Genomic DNA, 18,601 nt, shown 5'->3' on the forward strand with positions numbered 1-18,601 from the left:
CAACATATAAAGTCATCCAAATAGTCAAACCTCACCCTGTTGAAGCTCCAAGATCCAACTACCAATTTATGGGAAATGCAAAAGGCAGAGAAAGATGTTAAAATACACCTCAGGGATATAATCAGAAACCTGGACCAAGAAAAAAACCTAAAGAACAAATAACCCAATTTCGTCAACGGATAATTTGCAAGGGGAACAAGAGTGAAAAAAATGAACGGACTCGTAGAAGAGTCTTAAAAGACTGCAACACTTGGTGTAAGATATGAACTTTATTTGGATTTCAATCCAAACAAAATGTGAGAAAAGTTATGAAACAATATGAAATTTAAAGAGGATATATTTGATAACATTAAGGCTGTGGGGTTTTCATTTTGTAGATAGGATAATTTTTTGTAGATAGGATCATGGTTTTGCAATTTTTTTTTTTAAGATATCCTTGTCTTGTAGTTACAGAATTAAATATTTAAGAAATATTATGGCTGGAATTTTCTTCCAAATGAGGTAGAGAGCAAGTGGTCAGGGACTAGATGAAACACTTTGGGGTCATGGCTCAACAGGTTAAGCCGCAGTTTGAGAGCCACATCCCACATTGGAGTACTGGCTCAAGTCCTGAGTCCCAGCAGCTCCACTTCAAATCCAGCTTTCTGCTAATGCATCCTGGAAGGTAGAAGGTGGTAGCGCAAGTGCTTGGGGCCCTTGCCACCCATGTGGAAGACCTCAAGGGAGTCCTGGGATCCTGGCTTTGGCCTGACCCAGCCCTAGCTGTTATAGGCATTTCGGGAGTGAACCAGCAGATAGAAGTCTGTCTTTGCCTTGAAGTAGATGAAAACTAAGAGCAGGCGGAAGGGGGAGAGGGAGGAAGATGGAAAGAAGAAGGGAGGAGGGCAGAGGAAGGAGCAACAGGGGCCAATGTTGTGCCACAGTGAGTTAAGCAGTTAAAAGTTCCAGCTATTCTGCTCTGTTCTAGCTCCCTGCTAACGTACCTGGGAAAACAGCAGATGACGGCCCAGACTGGACCCCTGCCACCCACGTGGACTTCCAGACTCCAGCCATTGCAGCATTTTGTGAACCAGCGGATGGAAGATTTGTCTCTCACATACTTTGCCTTTCTAATAAACACATAACTCAGATTTATGTATTTATCTGAAAGGCAAACTTGGGCAGGGGGTGGCGAAGAGATCTTCCATCCCTGGTTCACTCCCCAAATGGCCACAACAGCCACGCTGTGTCAAGCTGAAACCTGGAGCCTTGAACTCAACTCAGACCCCCATGTGGGTGCAGGGGACCAAGGACTTGGGCCACCTCCGCTGCTTACCCTGCTTACAGCAGGGAGCTGCGTCAGAAGCAAAGCAGCCAGGACATGAACCGGGACCTATATGGGACATAAGTGTTGCAGGTGGCAGCTTAACCCCCTGTGCTACAATAATGTGCCCATAAATAAACCAATCTTTAAAAAGAAACAATATTCATGGCATTTTGGTTATTGCTGAATCTAGATGATACCTTGCAGGTTCACTGTATGATTCTACTTTTGTATGGATGAAATTTTCAATGAAAAGAAAACCCAAGTGTAAGACGTTCTGAAAGCAGACTACAACTTCAATGCCCAAGCTAAAATTGTCATTCATTTTGCTTCCAAAAGTAGAAGTCTTTCCCTACAGTAAAATTTACATTAAGGAAAAGGACTGCAAGGATGCATTTATGGCCAAAGGGTAACCCAGATGTCAGTGTAGATCATCCCCTTTCAAGATTCAAACAAAACCGATTCACTGGCCAGTGCCGTGGCTCAATAGGCTAATCCTCCGCCTACCGGCGCCGGCACACCGGGTTCTAGTCCCTGTCGGGGCGCCGGATTCTGTCCTGGTTGCCCCTCTTCCAGGCCAGCTCTCTGCTGTGGCCCAGGAGTGCAGTGGAGGATGGCCCAAGTGCTTGGGCCCTGCACCCGCATGGGAGACCAGGAGAAGCACCTGGCTTCTGGCTTCGGATCGGCGCAGTGCGCCGGCCGCAGCAGCCACTGGAGGGTGAACCAACGGCAAAGGAAGACCTTTCTCTCTGTCTCTCTCTCACTGTCCACTCTGCCTGTAAAAAAAAAAAAAAAAAAAAAAGATTCACTGCCCCTCCTCTGGACAGCTGGGGAATCATTGCCTCCCCTGGGATGTGGGAAGTGAAGAGGCAAGAGAAGATATCTATTTCTCCTCACCTTGGCCTGAGCTGTTTCTGCTTAGAAGCAGCACCACATCCCATGCATGTTGACCCTTTGTAAAATGTCCTGCTCTCACTCCTTGGTGAGTACCCTTGAAAAGTCACTTTTCCCCCTAACCAACCAAGTGGTCTTTTGAATTATTCAGAGATCAGTAATAAAACAAAGCTTTTCACTCCACTACACAGGCAACAAAATGATCACATGGGTATGGGACATTTAGAGTTACATTGTACTCAGAACAAATTATGAAGAGAAGCCATGTTGGAAAATAACTTTTAAAATGCTATAGTTCTAGGAGGAATTAGTGATTTTTTTTTCCCCCTTGTTTCTACCGTCTAATCTATCCATAAAGAACACCTGATCATGGGGGTAACTTTTTATAGAAAGATTATCTCACTCACTGCTAGGGTAACAGGCATAATCAATATCTCCTGCAACAAAGGACAGAAAGCAGGCAGGCACAGACCACTCAAACAAGCTGGCAAGTTCTGGGTTGGCTGATGTAAGTCTCAGGCTGGTTTTCCTGCTTCAAGCTATCTCTAATGAGTAAGTTAGTACCAGCCTGACTTGAATATCTTCCTCTAAGCTCCTAGTGCTTCCCACAAACTCCCTTAAATCTGCAAGCCAAAGAGACTGAATTAAATTTACAACTATGGCTGCCAGAGGCAATGTTAGCCAGCTCCATTGACAGACTGGATGTTTTGTTCGGTAATGGGTAAGTAGCACAGTTCCAAGCACCCTTGAGACACTGAATAAACATCCACTAATATAATTAGCATGATTTATTTTAAAGATATGTTTATTTAGTTTGAAAGTCAGAGTTACAGAAAGAGAAGGAAAGAGAGCTTCCATTCACTGGTTCTCTCCTAAGATGGCCACAACAACCAGGAGCTTCATCCAAGTCTCCCACGTGGGTGGCAGGGGACCAAGCACTTGGGCCACCTTCCGATGCTTTCCCATACCATTAGCAGGGAGCTGGATCTAAGTGCAGCAGCCAGGACTCCAGGGCCCATATGGAAGGCCAGCATCACAGGTAGGGGTGGCTTTACCTGTCATGCCACAATGCCAGCCTCCTAAACAGCAGGATTTGAGGCCTCTTGCTTCTCACTAGAAATCTTTTTCAAGAATCAACTTCTATATTACAATTAGACATGAAAATCCCAAAATGCCTATTCTTGATAATGCTTGCATTTAATCACCATTTCAGAAAAGGCATTGTCCATCTGTTCAGTGCCAATGATTGTCCTACTCTGACAGTGTGCACCAAGGGAGGAGAGTTAACTTGGAGGAACAAATGGGGCCACCTAAGACATTTCCCTTATAGCTAACTATGGACATTCTTATTGTGGGAACCATGCCAGAGATGCAAATACCAGGTATTGTGAACCAAAAGAGAATAAACACTAATTCCCAAGATTTTTTAATTTTTCAGCATGCTTTTTAATGTCTGAAAACAATATTCACACAATTAGAAAAATCTAAACACAAAGGAAAAAGTAACTTTCCCATTTGCCTTTGGCATCTGACACAGTTTATAGGCAATCACATTTATTATATAGCTCTTCAATTAACCACACACATACCAACCTGTACAGATATAGTCACACTTTTCTTTAAACACAAATGATATAAAACTATGTTTGATTTCTCAAATATAGCTTATTTTATTATAAAGAAACGTAATTCTCTGAAAATTAATCCACAACTGATAATACAAATTATTTTTAACAATTACTAACAGAAAACAAAAGTAAAGGCAATTTTTATTATTACATACTGAAACATAAATCACATTTAAGTACAAATAAAAACGACAGGCTCTCATTTCTCATCCTTAAGCTGTTTTTTTTCACTGTCTTCTTCCATATCAAAAGTGAATGGTTTGTCATAACCCATTAGATGGTCATAGTCTTCAGGGTTTGGAAAGAGCATTGGATTAACTAACAGTGATTTTGTTTTAGCATAAAATGTGGTAAACACATGTGTGCTGTCTGGAATCCTCACGTCACTCTGGTGAAACACTGTGCTTGTTTCTGAAAGCACAACACTGTAAGTAATGGCTTTGTAAGTGTCTGTTGCAGCCTTGTGATATAACCGAATAACGTAGCCTTTCGTAAGAAAGTGAAGCAGAGCTGGGGTGATCAATGTAAAGCTTCCTATGATGCCATAAAATAAGACTTGCAAAGGCAGACTTCCAAACATATTATTTTGTGCAAAAATGTATGGTAGAAATGCAAGACTGATCACACTTGTAGAGTAAGAGAAACATTTCACACCTAAAATGGAAGAAAAATTGGAGGATTACTGCTTTTACATTTTATAGAACAATCAATCTATCCTACTAATTCTTCCATCTTTCTTCAACAAAAATCAGAGAACAAATACAGTGCTTATTACAGGCCATGCTGTTTTAAACATTTTACATATTTTATTCATCAAATCTACAGAAAAGCCCTATGAGGGAGATGTGTAACAGGGGTAAAATCATAACTACTACTTAAGAAATTAGAAAAATGAAGCACTTGTGCAATATCCTCTAGCTACCAAGTGGCAGGCCTGGGAGTCAAACCCAGAAACATTTGGCTCCAGACTCCATTACCAATGTACCTTCTCCAAGAAGCAAATCTGCTTTAGAGTTATACAATCTCTACCTCAGATCCCCAATAAAAGATTTAGTACTTATCAAAACTACAGAAGTTGCTTTGACAGTAGATTGTCAAAATTCTCTGTGAACAAGCACTTCCATATATACAGCCTTAAATGTTCAAATATGGGGAATTCTATCAGGCTAGACACCCAGAATTATAACAGCAAATCAACAAAAAAATAATACCAGTAGTTAAGAAACACAGTGGAAAGGTATTCAACATTTTAGTAAGTAAAGGCATTCAAATTAAAACTGTGACTGCTAGAATCCAAAAGTTGTTCTTATGAAAATTATATTTATTAAGTTAAAGCTTTCTATAAAAATATTAAAACTTTGAGGTATCTTTTATCTATCACATTAGGAAAATTAAAAATAAGTGATTTCTGAACTGTGCACTTAAAAATGCTTAAAATGGTAAATTTTATGTTATGGATATTTCACCACAATAATAAAAACTTAAAATGTAAATTGTGCTTAGTTGTAATTTATAATTTTAATAATGTGAGTCTAATTAAAAATAACATATATTTGGAAAATAGACAAGGTGAGATCCTAAACAAGGTGATTATAAAGTTCATTTGGAAAAACAAAAGGAAAAAAATATCATTAGGGAGAGGTAACTCTTTAAATATGTATGAGTACTAAACCATAATGGATTCTATAATTAAAATAGTATGGTGAGGCTGGCGTCGCGGCTCAACAGGCTAATCCTCCGCCTGTGGCACCAGCACCCCGGGTTCTAGTCCCAGTCGGGGCTCCAGATTCTGTCCTGGTTGCTCCTCTTCCAGTCCAGCTCTCTGCTGTGACCCGGGAGTGCAGTAGAGGATGGCCCAGGTCCTTGGGCCCTGCACCCGCATGGGAGACCAGGAGGAAGCACCTGGCTCCTGGCTTTGGATCAGCGCAGCTTGCCAGCCATAGCAGCCATTGGGGGGTGAACCAACGGAAAAGGAAGACCTTTCTCTCTCTCTCTCTCTCTCACTGTCTAACTCTGCCTGTCAAAATAAATAAATAAATAAATAAATAAAAAATAATAGTATGGTGAGGCTAGAGCTATGGCGTAACGGGTAAAAGACTGTCACTTGCAGTGCCGACATCCCATATGGGCGCCAGTTCAAGTTCCACTTCTTCTTTTTTTTTTTTTTTTGACAGGCAGAGTGGACAGAGAGAGACAGAAAGAAAGGTCTTCCTTTTACCGTTGGTTCACCCCCCAAATGGCCGCTGCAGCCAGCGCACTGCGCTGATCCGAAGCCAGAAGCCAGGTACTTCTCCTGGTCTCCCATGTGGGTACAGGGCCCAAGCACTTGGGCCATCCTCCACTGCACTCCTGGGCCACAGCAGAGAGCTGGACTGAAAGAGGGGCAACCGGGACAGAATCCAGTGCCCCAACCAGGACTAGAACCCGGATGCCGGCGCTGCAGGCGGAGGATTAGCCTATTGAGCCATGGCACCAGCCCAAGTTCCACTTCTAATCCAGCTCTCTGCTATGGCCTGGGAAAGCAGCAGAAAATGGCCCAAGTCTTTGGGCCTCTATACTCACATGAGAGATCCGAAGAAACTCCTGGTTCCTGGCTTTGGATCAGCTCAGCTCCATCCATTGAGCCAATTTGGGAATGAACCAATGGATGGAAGACCTTTCCCCACCCCGTGTCTCCCTTTCTCTCTGTAACTCATTCAAATAAAATAAATAAATGTTTAGGCCAGCGTCGTGGCTCACTAGGCTAATCCTCTGCCTGCAGCACCGGTACCCGGAGTTCTAGTCCTGGTCGGGGCGCCGGATTCTGTCCCGGTTGCTCCTCTTCCAGGCCAGCTCTCTGCTGTGGCCCAGGAAGGCAGTAGAGGATGGCCCAAGTGCTTGTGCCCTGCACCCACATGGGAGACCAGGAAGAAGCACCTGGCTCCTGGCTTCTGATCGGTGCAGCATGCCAGCCGCAGCGGCCATTTGGGGAGTGAACCAACGGAAAAGGAAGACCTTTCTCTCTGTCTCTCTCTATATATATCTAACTCTGGCTGTCAAAAAAAAAAAAAAGTTTAAAAAATAAACAGTAGGGTACTGGTGCACAGATAAACAGAAGATCAACGAAACAAAATGGAAAATCCAGATATAAAGACAATTACACACAGAAATTTGGTTTAGGACAAAGATCTAACCAAAAGCACTGGAAAAAACATGGACATTTTTCAAGTGGTGTTGCGACAACAGGATAGCCAAGCAGTAAAAGATAAAATTCAGTTTAACACTCATCCCATACACTAAAAGAATTCTAAGCACTTCAAAGATTTAGATGTAAAAATTAGGAGCAGGCATCTGGCCTAACAGTTTAAATATCTTCACCCCACGTTCGAGTGCCTGGGTTTGGCTTCAAATTCCACATTCCTGCTATTGCAGGCCTTGGGAGGCAGGAGTAATGATTTAAATGTTTGGGTTCCTGCCATCCACAGGAAGCTGGATTGTCTATCTGTATGCCACTGTCTGTCTGTCTCTGTTGCTGACTCTCCAATAAATAAATAAATTTTTTAAAGGACCTCATTAAAAATTTTTAATGTAAAAGTTAAAAATATAGAGGTATAAAAAGAAAATATCCATGAATTCCTTTATAATCTGGGATGGGAAAACTTTTCTAACTATGTCTCAAAATACAGATGTAATAGGGGAGAAACTGATATTGGGGATATATTTTTTAAAATGTACATACACAAATGAGCTGTAAAAATATTTTCAACTTATATCACAAAGGGTTAATATTCCCACTATATTAAACATTTGTAGAATATGAGAAAATCAACAACTTTAACAGCAAAAACACACATAGCTTTTAAACAGATAAAATGGGGCTAAACTTCACTTATAAGAAACATGTAATTAAAGATATAAAGACACTGTTTTTTAAACAAAACTGGGAAAATCAAGTTTGACAACATATTGTTACTAAAGATATAACAAAGCACTCTAACACGTTGCTGCTAGCTGAAGGCTTAATTATCTTCTGTTGGTAATTTTAAAATATTTCCTTCTCCCCTCTTCCCACATAAAGTTGCCATGACATTGACACTCATGGGATACATTGAGAACCAAACTGCCTCGTATAAAAATGTCTCCTCAGTCCTTCCAAAATAAATACCTCTTTTTTTTTTTTTTGCCTTTGTCACATTGTAGAGGGTCAGTGTTCCCCCAAAAATTCATGTCCACTAACAACCTCAGAATATGACCAAATTTGGAAATAGGGTCTTTGCAAATTTAATTAAAGATCAAGATGAGATCATACTGGATTAGTATAGGACCTAAATTCAATGACTGTGACCTTATAAGGACAGACAAGGACAATCAGAAACATGCAAGTGGTCACTTAGAGACTGAGGCAGACTGGAGTTACATAGCTGTAACTAAAGAATTCCAAGGCCTGCCAGGAGCCACAAGAGCTAGAAGACGTATGGCAGAATCCTTCCTATAAGCCTGCAAGCAGTCTGGCCCTGGTGACCCTTAATTTACACATCTAGTCTCCAGAACTGTGGGAACTAATTTTCTATTGTTTTAACTCACCAAATTTGTGGTAATTTATTACAGAAGCCCAAGCAAACTAACACAAACATGCTTTACTTTGCCTGGAAGAAAGTAACTTCTAAACATATCCTGGTTTCTTTTTTCCAAGATTTATTTATATGAAAGAGCTATAGAGAAGAGACAGAGGAGACAGAGAGAGGTCTTCCATCCGTTGGTTCACTCCTCAAATGGCCACAACAGCCAAGGCTGGGACAGGCTGAAGCCAGGAGCCTGGAGCTTCTTCCAGGTCTCCCATATGGTTGCAGGGGCCCAAGCACCCAGGCTATCTGCTGCTGCCTTCCAGGTGCATCGGCAGAGAGCTGGATCAGAAGTGGAGCAGCTGGGACTCAAACTGGCACCCAAACGGGATGCTGGCACCGCACCACAACACTGGCTGGCTTCTCTATTCTTCATGCCTTTGGTCAAACTACTTCCAGGCCTGGGATGACTTCCTTTCATATCTCTTCAAATTTAAATTCCACCACTCATCTTTTAAAAAAAAAAATTTAAATATTTATCTATTTACTTGAAATTCAGTGTTAGAGAGAAAAGGAGAAACAGAGAGAGAGGTCTTCCATCTGCTGGTTCATTCCCCAAATGGCTGCAACATCCAGGGTGGAGTTGCCACAAACTGGCACCTACATGGGCTGCTAGCGTTGCAGGCAGCAGCTTTGCCTGCTATGCCACAACGCCAGTCCCAATTCCACTCATCTTAAAAGACCTTGGTGAGATGCCACCCTAATGGGACAATTTCTGTTCTATCACTCTCTTTGTCTCCAATCTGAAAAATGATGTATCTCAGGAATTCAAAGATGGAGGAATACAGAGGGAGCTTACTGCTCTCATCTAGGGGAAGATAGTTTAAAAAAAGGGAAGAGAGTGCAATCTCAGGGAAGAGTTTAGGGAGAAAACTACAGAGGAAACTCCCTGCAAATTAGAGAGAGACACTGTGGATCTACATGGAGGTTGTAGATATTCACACAACTCAGGACCCCAGCAGCCGAGAATCTCAGCACCAGCTCTGGAGTGAGGTGAAGACCAGACTGCAGCAGCCCAAGACACTGGCGATAAAGCTGCGGGAAGAGCCTGGCATGAGTCCAGCTTGGAATCCTGTGGGGGACAGTGTACCTGCCAATCTAGAGGGAAAAAAGGGGGCACATTTCTCTCCCCTACCACCCAACACTAGCATCCTGTAACTATCCGAGAGGGAGGGGGCACCATTTTGGACAAATATAACAGCTGCAACAGCTTGTGTCTGCATGCCAGCAACCAGTCAAGAGGAGATGCCGAGTCTGGCTGAGAGAAGTGACAGGGGGCTGGATGCTCATGACTGTGGCAGCCGTATGTGCTAGGACTAGGAAAACACTGTGGCTGCATGAGAGGGCACAAGGTGTGGCTTGGTCTTTGGGCAGTCACTGTGGGTGGCTCCACACACTCGGGCTTCCTGATTCCCTGGTGAGGGTCATTGCAGTGAGATCTGTACTCATACCAAAGACTGCACAGGTCTTTTGTGTGCTTCTTGTAGCAGCACGGATGAATATTGTACCTATTGCAGCTAGCACCCAGGCTGGGCTCCTTGGAGGAGAGGGGGTGAGCGAGAGACTGCACCAACAGAACAGATTTAACCTCCCCTCTGATTAAAAAAAGAGAGAGAGATTCACCATGCCCAGCATGGGTGTTGCCTTGCACACACCCCTCACCCTGGAACACCGAACAGAGCTCCCTGGCCACACCCAGCATACACCTCAGAGTATTCACTGAAAGAGCAGACACTCCTCTACTCAGAGAGGCATAGTCCAAAGACAAAAGCCATCACAATGAAGAAAAAAAAAGGAACTCCACAAATACCTAAAAACTTACATAGCAACTCAAGAAACAAGCATAAGGAAGACAACATGATGATGCCCCTAAAGGAACATAACAACAGTTCAGTACAAGAATGTGAAGATGAAGAAATTGAAGAAATGCCAGAAACAAAATTCACAAAATTGATCGTAGAATTACTTAGAAGTAATCAGAAATAAATCCACAAATTAAAGAAATCCACATATGTCATGAATGAAAATTTTCCCAAGAAATTGATATTTTAAAGAGAAATCAAAATGAAATATTGGAAATGAAGAATTCAATAGATCAAATAAAAAAATGCAGAAATAGACCCTGACAACAGATGTGGTGAGGCAGAAGAAAGACTATCCAAGTTAGAAGACAAATCTCTGGAAATTTTACAGTCAGACCGAAAAAAAGAAGAAATTAGAAAACTACAAAACAGTGTTGGAGATTTATGGGATAACTCAAATGACCCAACAAGTTCCTGGAGAAGCAGAAAGAATGGATTGGAAGGCCTGTTTAGTGAAATAATCACAGAAGACTTCCCTAATATGAAGAAAGAAAGGGACATCCAAGTACAGGAAACACATAGAACTCCTAATAGATAAACAGAAAAGTATCTCACCACAACACATGGTAGTCAAACTCTCCACAGTAAAACATAAAGAGTATTCCTAGTCTTAAAGAGAAAAAAACTGTCAACCCAGAATATAATACCTTGCAAAACTCTCATTTATGAATGAAGGTGAAATAAAGACCTTCCATAACAGAAATTGAAAGAATTTGTCACTGCCTATCCAGCCTTACAAAAAGATGCTTAAGGATGTGCTACACACAGAAACAGAGAAACATGGTCATCACTATGAAAGAAGGTGAAGGCAGAAAAATCTCCCAGTAAAAGTACAAAGGAAATCCAAAGTAAATAATAGGAAAATTTATGGAAAAATTGCAGGGCCTAGTCATTACTTATCAATAGTCATCTTGAATGTAATTGGCCTCAACTCTCCAGTTAAAAGATACAGACTGCCTGAATGGATTAAAAAACAAAACCTATCTATTTGCTGCCTACAAGAAACACACCTCACCAACAAAGATACACATAGACTGAAAGTGAAAAGATGGAAAGATATCCCACGCTAACAGAAAACTAAAAGGAGCTGGTGTAGTCATCCTAATATCAGACAAAATACTTTAACACAAAAACTGTTAAAACAGACAAAGAAGGGCACCATGTAATGATTAAGGGATCAATTCAACAGGAAGATGTGACTACAATAAACATATATGTACCTATTACAGGGCATCTGGATATTTAAAAGAAATGCTGGGGCCGGCACTGCGGTGTAGTGGGTAAAGCCGCCACTTGCTATACTGGCATCCCATATGGGGGCTGGTTTGAATCCTGGCTGCTCTACTTCCAATCCAGTTCTCTGTCATGCCCTGGAATACAGTAGAGGATAGCCCAAGTCTTTGGACACCTGCACCCACATGGAAGACCTCAAATAAGCTCCTGGCTTCAGATCAGCCCAGCTCCAGCTATTGCGGCCACTTGGGGAGTATCCCAACGGATGGAAGACTCTCATTCATTCATTCATTCATTCTCTCTCTCTCTCTCTCTCTCTGCCTATCTGTAACTCTGCCTTTCAAATAAAAAATGTCTTTAAAAAATAAATAAAAAATTAAAGAAATGTTAATGGATCTAAAGGGAGACATAGACTCATTACTTAGTATAGAGTTAATCTTATGTGTATAAAATTAATTGAAAATAGATCTTAGTAAAAAATAAGAATGGGAATAGAAGAGGAGGAAGAAAGGTGGGAGATTTGAGTATGGTAAGAAGAATCACTAAGTTCATAAAGTTGTATTTAGGAAATACATATAATTTGTATGCCTTAAATAAAAGGTTTCTGGGGGGAAAAAAGGAAAATGACGTATCTGCTTTATCTCAAATTTATTCTCTAATACTATAATTACTTACCACAATTATTACTATGTATTCACTTTTTCTTTCCTACCAGACTGCATTATCTTTAAACAACACCCCTGACACAATGCACAAGTAATGCTAGGACAACACTGGTAATTATTTGTTGCTGAATTTACAAGAACTGTCAACTAAAAGGACCTTCAAGTGTCATTAGATTAAAAACCACTTGGTAGTACAAAGAATCTTTAAGCAACCTCTATCCTAACGTCTTCTCAGTTTCTACACAGAAATCAATACTAATTCCTAATAGATTTTCTATTAATCATAACATTTAAAGAACTCAAATATTAAATTCCTCTGCAAGTTACAATTCTAGAACTTAGAATACTATGGACAACTATGCCTTGTCATACATATTACACTCTACCCATACCAAAATTAGCCCCTCTCCTTTCCTTTCCAGAAAGGAGTCAAATGGGTGCAAGACACAAACTGGTAAATCTTTCTTTTATTTGAAAAAATGGTGTCTGTAGCCATACAGAAGGTACCATGGAGATCACTATTAAAATGCATCTTAATGGCATTAATCCAGGAACCCCAGACCTGAGACAGGACATCAGACTCAAAGGCCTATCTGTGCAATGATTTCCAAAGAAATTCCTGGACATCTGAAATTAATTCTTCCAATAATTTCTGAACCCCACTCAATGGACTATAATCAGTCTTTATTCCTAAAAAGCTCAAAATAGCTATAACTGTACTTTAAACACTCTGTAATTCCACACACTTGGGACCTTGAATTTCCAGAGTATATTTCAGATGATCACTTGGCAACTTAACCACAAAAACACAAATGCAAATATCAGTGTTGAAAACTTGTGGTCATACACAGCTATAAAGTAATCCTCCAGATATTTTAACTTATACTTGGAGATAATTAAAATAAAATACAACCTTCGGGAATGTAAACTATCACATACTACACCAAGTTCTTCTTTCTCTCTACTAAATTGTGATCCAAGGAAACTGTTGGAAGCTCGCAGCTTTGTAATATGCTGTCTTTTCTTTTTCCTGATAACTCTACCATCTGGGAAAGGCACTAAATAAACACCAGCTGTAAATGCTAAGATGATCCGAGCAAACAGATAATCTATATATTTTCTAACTATAAAAGAACCGTTATGTGTTCAATTTAACTGTCAAATTTAGAAAAAGATGAAGCAGGGGCCAGCATTGTGGCACAGCAGATAAAGCTGCCACCTACAACACCTGCATCCTACATGGGTGTTGGTCCAAGACCTGGCTGCTGCACTTCTGATCCAGTCCCTGTTAATGGACCTGGGAAAGCAGTGGAAGATGGGCCTCTCCACCCATGTGGGAGATCTGAAAGAAGCTGCTGACTCCTGGCTTCAGCTGGCCCAGCCCTGGCTGTTGCAGCCATTTGAGGAGCGAACCAGCAGATGGAAGGTTGATATCTCTCTCTCTCTCTCTCTCTCTCTCTGTCTCTTCCTCTCTCTGTATAACTCTGCCTTTCAAATAAATAAATAAATCTTTTTAAAAATATATTTGTGATTTCTGTTTTTTTTAAAGATTTATTTTATTCATTTGAAAGACAGAGCTAAAGAGAGGTAGAGAGAGAGGATTTCCATCTGCTGGCTCACTCCCCAGATGGCCACAATGGCCAGAGCTACACCGATCCAAAACCGGGAGGCCTCCTCCCGGCCTCCTACACAGGTGCAGGGTCCCAAGGACCTGGACCATCTTCCACTGCTACCCCAGGCCACAGCAGAGAGCTGGATCGGAAGAGGAACAGCCAGGACTAGAACCGGCACCCATATGGGATGCTGGCGCTTCAGGCCAGGGTGCTAACCTGCTGTGCCAGAGCACTGGCCCCAAATAAATAAATCTTAAAAAAAAAAATAGGGGCCAGCACTATGGCGTAATAGGCTAAGCCACCAACCTACAGCCCAGCATCACATATACATGCCAGTTTGTGTCCCAGCTGCTTCTCTTTCGATCCAGCTCCCTGCTTATGGCTTGGAAAAGCAGTGGAAGATGGCCCAAGTGCTTAGGCCCCTGCACCCATGTAGGAGACCCAGAAGTAGCTCCTTGCTCCGTGTCGGCCCAGCACTGGCCATTGTGGCCATTTGAGGAATGAACCAGCAGATGGAAGACCTTTCATTCCATCTTTCCCTCTCTCTGACTGTAACTGTTCTCTCTCAAATATATAAGTAAAAATCTTAAAAAAAAAAAAAAAAAAACAGATGAAGCAAAAAATTAAAAATTTCTGTCACAGACTGAACAGGATCTCATGTAGGCGTTTAAACCCCAAAGTCTTATGTTAACAGTTGATCTAATTATGGCATCTGAGAGGTAGCCTTGGCAAGAGGTCTTCAAGCCACGAGGGCTTGTCTTGAGTTCTCAGCAGTGGGTTAGAGGGCTGGCTATGTAAGCCCAGTGTGTTTCTTGCGTCTCGCTCTGCTTCCTCACTTGCCATGTAATCATCCCTCCACCGTCTTCCAGCCTCACCAGATACCTAAACCCTTAGGGCCACCCAATGTTGGAGTCAAACTCTCCAAATCAGAAACTGAAGCAAAGTTTATTTCCTTCTAAATTGCTCCTTGATAGTATTTTAGTAAATCAAGATCAGAATAATACATTTCTCTATCCTACTCCCCAAAGATAAACATTCTTAAGAGATATCACTCTGTTTTCTCCTCTGCACATTCAAATACAAATATACATTTTCTGTTTTACTTTGTTATTAAATACCCCAAGAGAGGTGACCAAAGAACGTAAGTATGAATGTCCAGAGATAATATCACAAAGTCATTGGGGCTGGCGCTGTGGCACGGAGGGTAAAGCTCTTTCCCTCTCTTTGACTGTAACTCTATCTCTCAAATATATAAATAAAAATCTTAACAGATCAAGCAAAAAATTAAAAATTTCTGGCCAGCGCTGTGGCTTAACAGGCTAATCCTCCGCCTTGCGGCGCCGGCACACCAGGTTCTAGTCCCGGTTGGGGCGCTGGATTCTATCCCGGTTGCCCCTCTTCCAGGCCAGCTCTCTGCTATGGCCCCAGAAGGCAGTGGAGGATGGCCCAAGTCCTTGGGCCCTGCACCTGCATGGGAGACCAGGAGAAGCACCTGGCTCCTGATTAGCACGATGTGCCGGCCGTGGCGGCCATTAGAGAGTGAACCAACGGCAAATAGGAAGACCTTCCTCTCTGTCTCTCTCTCTCACTATCCACTCTGCCTGTCAAAAAAAAAAAAAAAAAATTTAAAAATTTCTGTCAAGGACTGAACAGGATCTCATGTAGGCATTTAAACCCCAAAGTTAAATGCAGTGCCGCATCCCATATGGGCACATACTTGAGAACTGGCTGTTCCACTTCCAATCCAGCTCTCTGCTATGACCTGGGAAAGCAGGAAAGATGGCCCAAGGCCTTGAGCCCCTGCACTGAAGTAGGAGACCCAGAAGACGCTCCTGGCTCCTGCCTCTGGATCAGTCCAGCTCTGGCCGTTGCAGCCATTTGGGGAGTGAATCAGCAGATGGAAGAACCCCTCCCCCCCCCCCACAACACCTCTGCCTCTCTGTAACTTTTCCTTTAAAATAAATCTTTTTTAAAAATCACAGTCATAACACAACCTTCAAATATTTTTAACATCTCTTAAAAATGCAAAGTTCTCAATTTCTATATCTCAACAGACCTCAAGAATAAAATATACATTTGTACAATCTTATTTTCCTTATGCCTTGCAATTAAGAGATGCTAATACAATAGGTAACATAGGCCAATACTCTTTCCTACAATGAAAAGCAAAATAAGGCAATATTCTGACTTTCAATTACCCACCAAATACTGCCCGGGCCAGATTCCCAGTATAAATCAGTCTTCCATCTTCTGAGTTGTCAATCTGTGTACGTAAGCATCGAACACATCCTTCCCAACAAACAGGTATCTATTGAAACACAGACCAATTTCAAATGAGCACCTAGTGAACTGTATTTTAGAACTGTGAAATATTAATATTTTATTTTTTTAAATGATGAGAATTTGTTACGTGAAGAATTCTGCTAAACAAATGACAGAGCCAAAGACATCAAAGTGGCTACCAAAATGGCTTTCATTAATTCCAGTCATAAACATAAATCATCTTATGATTTGCCAGGTTTGCAACACAATTCAGGTTTTTAAGTCTACTGTGACGTTGAACAAGTAAAAACTGAGTTTAGTGGAACAGTTTTTTCCTATCCCACTCTTAATGAGAATATAATTTTCATTTGATTTCAATATTAGCTTTTCAAAAAATAAATTTTGGGGTAGGCATTTAGCACTACAATTAAGACACCTGCGTGAGATGCTCACATCCTACACTGAAGTGTCTGAGTTCGAGTCCTGGCTCTACTTCTGGTGCTGACTTCCTGGGAGTGCACACCCTGGGAGGCAGCAAGTGAGGTTCAAGTGGTTGGGTCCTTGCCACCCGCAGGCGGAGACTTGGATTGAGCTTTGGGGAGTGGACCAGTGGATGGAAGATCTCCGTTTTAAATATGTATAATGTAGCTGTTATTAAAAAACAAAGCCACACTTTCCCTAAAGGCCTTGAAAATACCTTGTTTCCCCCCAAACAAAACATTTTTACCTGAAATCCTAAATCAAATTTCCAGAAACACACAAGGTCCCTGAACACCTGAAAATGAATTTCACAGCACACACACTCCACAATGTAAAAGACACGCTTAGTTCCTCCACGTGGGTATTTAATGACGTTCCAATTTCCACTTCAGACATTTCTCCCAGATCTGCCAATCCTGACATTTTACAAGACAGACCCGAGAGGCAATTTGTTCAGATTCAAAGGAAAGGATTAACGTCCACACCACTCTTTTTCCCAGGGACCAAAGGAATGCCTACGAATAGAGTCCCCTAACAGGTAGGCGAACTCCAAACCAGGTTATCTGAGTTGTTTCGGTGATTTGCATTTACCGCACGCAATTTCTTTGCAAATGAGCCCTTCCGAGCTTCTGCCCAAGAGTACAAAAGGAACTAAACCAAGTCGTCATTACAAACCTGCTGGACTTGGAGCCAACCTGTGAAGTGCTTGAAAACGCCCAGAAAAGTAACCACACTCCCACGGCAGGCCCCCCGCGGTCCCCAAGGCCTCGGCCTGCTGCTTCTGCAAACCCCCCAGAGGACGGCTCCCCACGCACTCGAGCCACGGAGAGGGCGAGGGGAGCCCCGCAAGCCCGACCTCCGCCCGTCCCTTCCCCGGCAACCCCGGCCTGCGAGCCCTGCGACGGCCGACCTGCGCCAGCTCGCGATTCCGGAGAAAGGAGGCGGCTCCCCGCAGCCCCACGCTCCCGCCGCGAACCAGCCCCGAGGGCCGGCCGGTGGAGGCCGCCCGGCAGACGGCCGCTTTGGGGCCTCGGAGCGCGGCGGCCCTCCACAAGGCCGTCCGTCTCCCGCCGAGCCGCAGTCCGGCGGCCCCCGAGGAGCCTAAAGCCAAAAGCAGCATGCTGCACGCGCGAACCAGCGGCGCACAGCCTCCCGCCTGCAAGGACTCACGCCTCACCCGGCGCACGCCCCGCCCCCGAGGCGCCCGCCCGGCCTGATTGGCTGCTTGCGCGTGCGCAGGCTGTGCGTCCGGCCTGCAACCTGGCCCGCCACGCTCGTTCCCGGCGGCCGGGAGATGCGCAAACGCCCGGCCTGTGCGCGGCTCCCGGCTGCTGGAGCCTGGTCCTCTAAGTAAGAGTGCGAAAGGACCAAGTCTAGAAGCCAGGATTAAATCCTGCGTTATCGAGGACGTCATTTTCTAGCCCCTGGAAACTTGTTTCCTTTGAGGAAATGGTTCTAGTTCCTGGCACGGAAGACCCTAACGTCCTCATATATGGAGGAAACCCCTACAAATGTGGTCGAATAGACATTGTAGTATAGTTGAGCTATACCAATTTACAAAATACTACAGAAGTCCCAAGGAAAACGTGTCCTTAAAATGGCTTTAGAATGCATATTCAGCTGAGTCTGTAAGAGCGAACATCTAACTAGAGACGCTTCCGTCCGCCACTATTTCAGAACTATGACTTGGTTTGTTATCTGTACAGAAGAGGAACAAATTCATAGTGTAACACGCTCACTTTGGCAGCTCCTGGTACTGCCCACTTTTAGGGGGAAGGGAGTCTCCAGACACTTTTTTTTTATGAATAATTTAATTTTATTGTGTTATTTGAGCAGCAGAGAGACACAGTGGGCATCTTAACCTCTAGGCTAAATGCTGGCACTGGCTTTTTTTTTTTTTTTTTAATCAAAATGTTTATTGCAGTGTTGCACAAAAAGTTTCCAGTCATAAAATGTATGTTGTAAATCACTTGGGGGAATCCCACACATACGGCATGCGACTTCCTAAAAACAACCAACACACTGCAAAATTAAGTCTATCCAACCTGTGATTGCTGTGA

At 42.7% G+C, this 18,601-nt stretch overlaps 2 protein-coding genes across 2 annotated transcripts in view; both read right to left on the reverse strand.

Moving 5' to 3' along the window:
• Nucleotides 1-18,601, reverse strand: part of LY96 (lymphocyte antigen 96) — a 51,238-nt gene that overhangs the window by 30,545 nt on the left and 2,092 nt on the right. The window lies entirely within an intron of this gene.
• Nucleotides 3,599-17,718, reverse strand: TMEM70 (transmembrane protein 70). Its single transcript, XM_062188338.1, has 3 exons — nucleotides 17,452-17,718; nucleotides 16,002-16,107; nucleotides 3,599-4,479 (listed from the first exon to the last, which is right to left on the reverse strand). The coding sequence occupies exons 1-3, from the start codon at nucleotides 17,659-17,661 to the stop codon at nucleotides 4,025-4,027; spliced, it is 771 nt and encodes a 256-aa protein (XP_062044322.1). The 5' UTR covers nucleotides 17,662-17,718; the 3' UTR covers nucleotides 3,599-4,024.

Source organism: Lepus europaeus, chromosome 4 (assembly GCF_033115175.1).
Source record: "Lepus europaeus isolate LE1 chromosome 4, mLepTim1.pri, whole genome shotgun sequence".
In the NCBI taxonomy this organism is placed as follows: domain Eukaryota; kingdom Metazoa; phylum Chordata; class Mammalia; order Lagomorpha; family Leporidae; genus Lepus; species Lepus europaeus.

Bases quoted from the DNA above. Each gene is read 5' to 3' on its own strand.
- TMEM70 (XM_062188338.1), bottom strand. From the start codon at position 17,661: ATGCTGCTTTTGGCTTTAGGCTCCTCGGGGGCCGCCGGACTGCGGCTC. The intron at 16,108-17,451 runs GTCGGCCGTCGC...GTGTTTCAATAG, and splicing joins GGAATCGCGAGCTGGCGCAG to ATACCTGTTTGTTGGGAAGG. The intron at 4,480-16,001 runs GTGGGTAATTGA...CTTCCATTTTAG, and splicing joins TCTGGCCCGGGCAGTATTTG to GTGTGAAATGTTTCTCTTAC.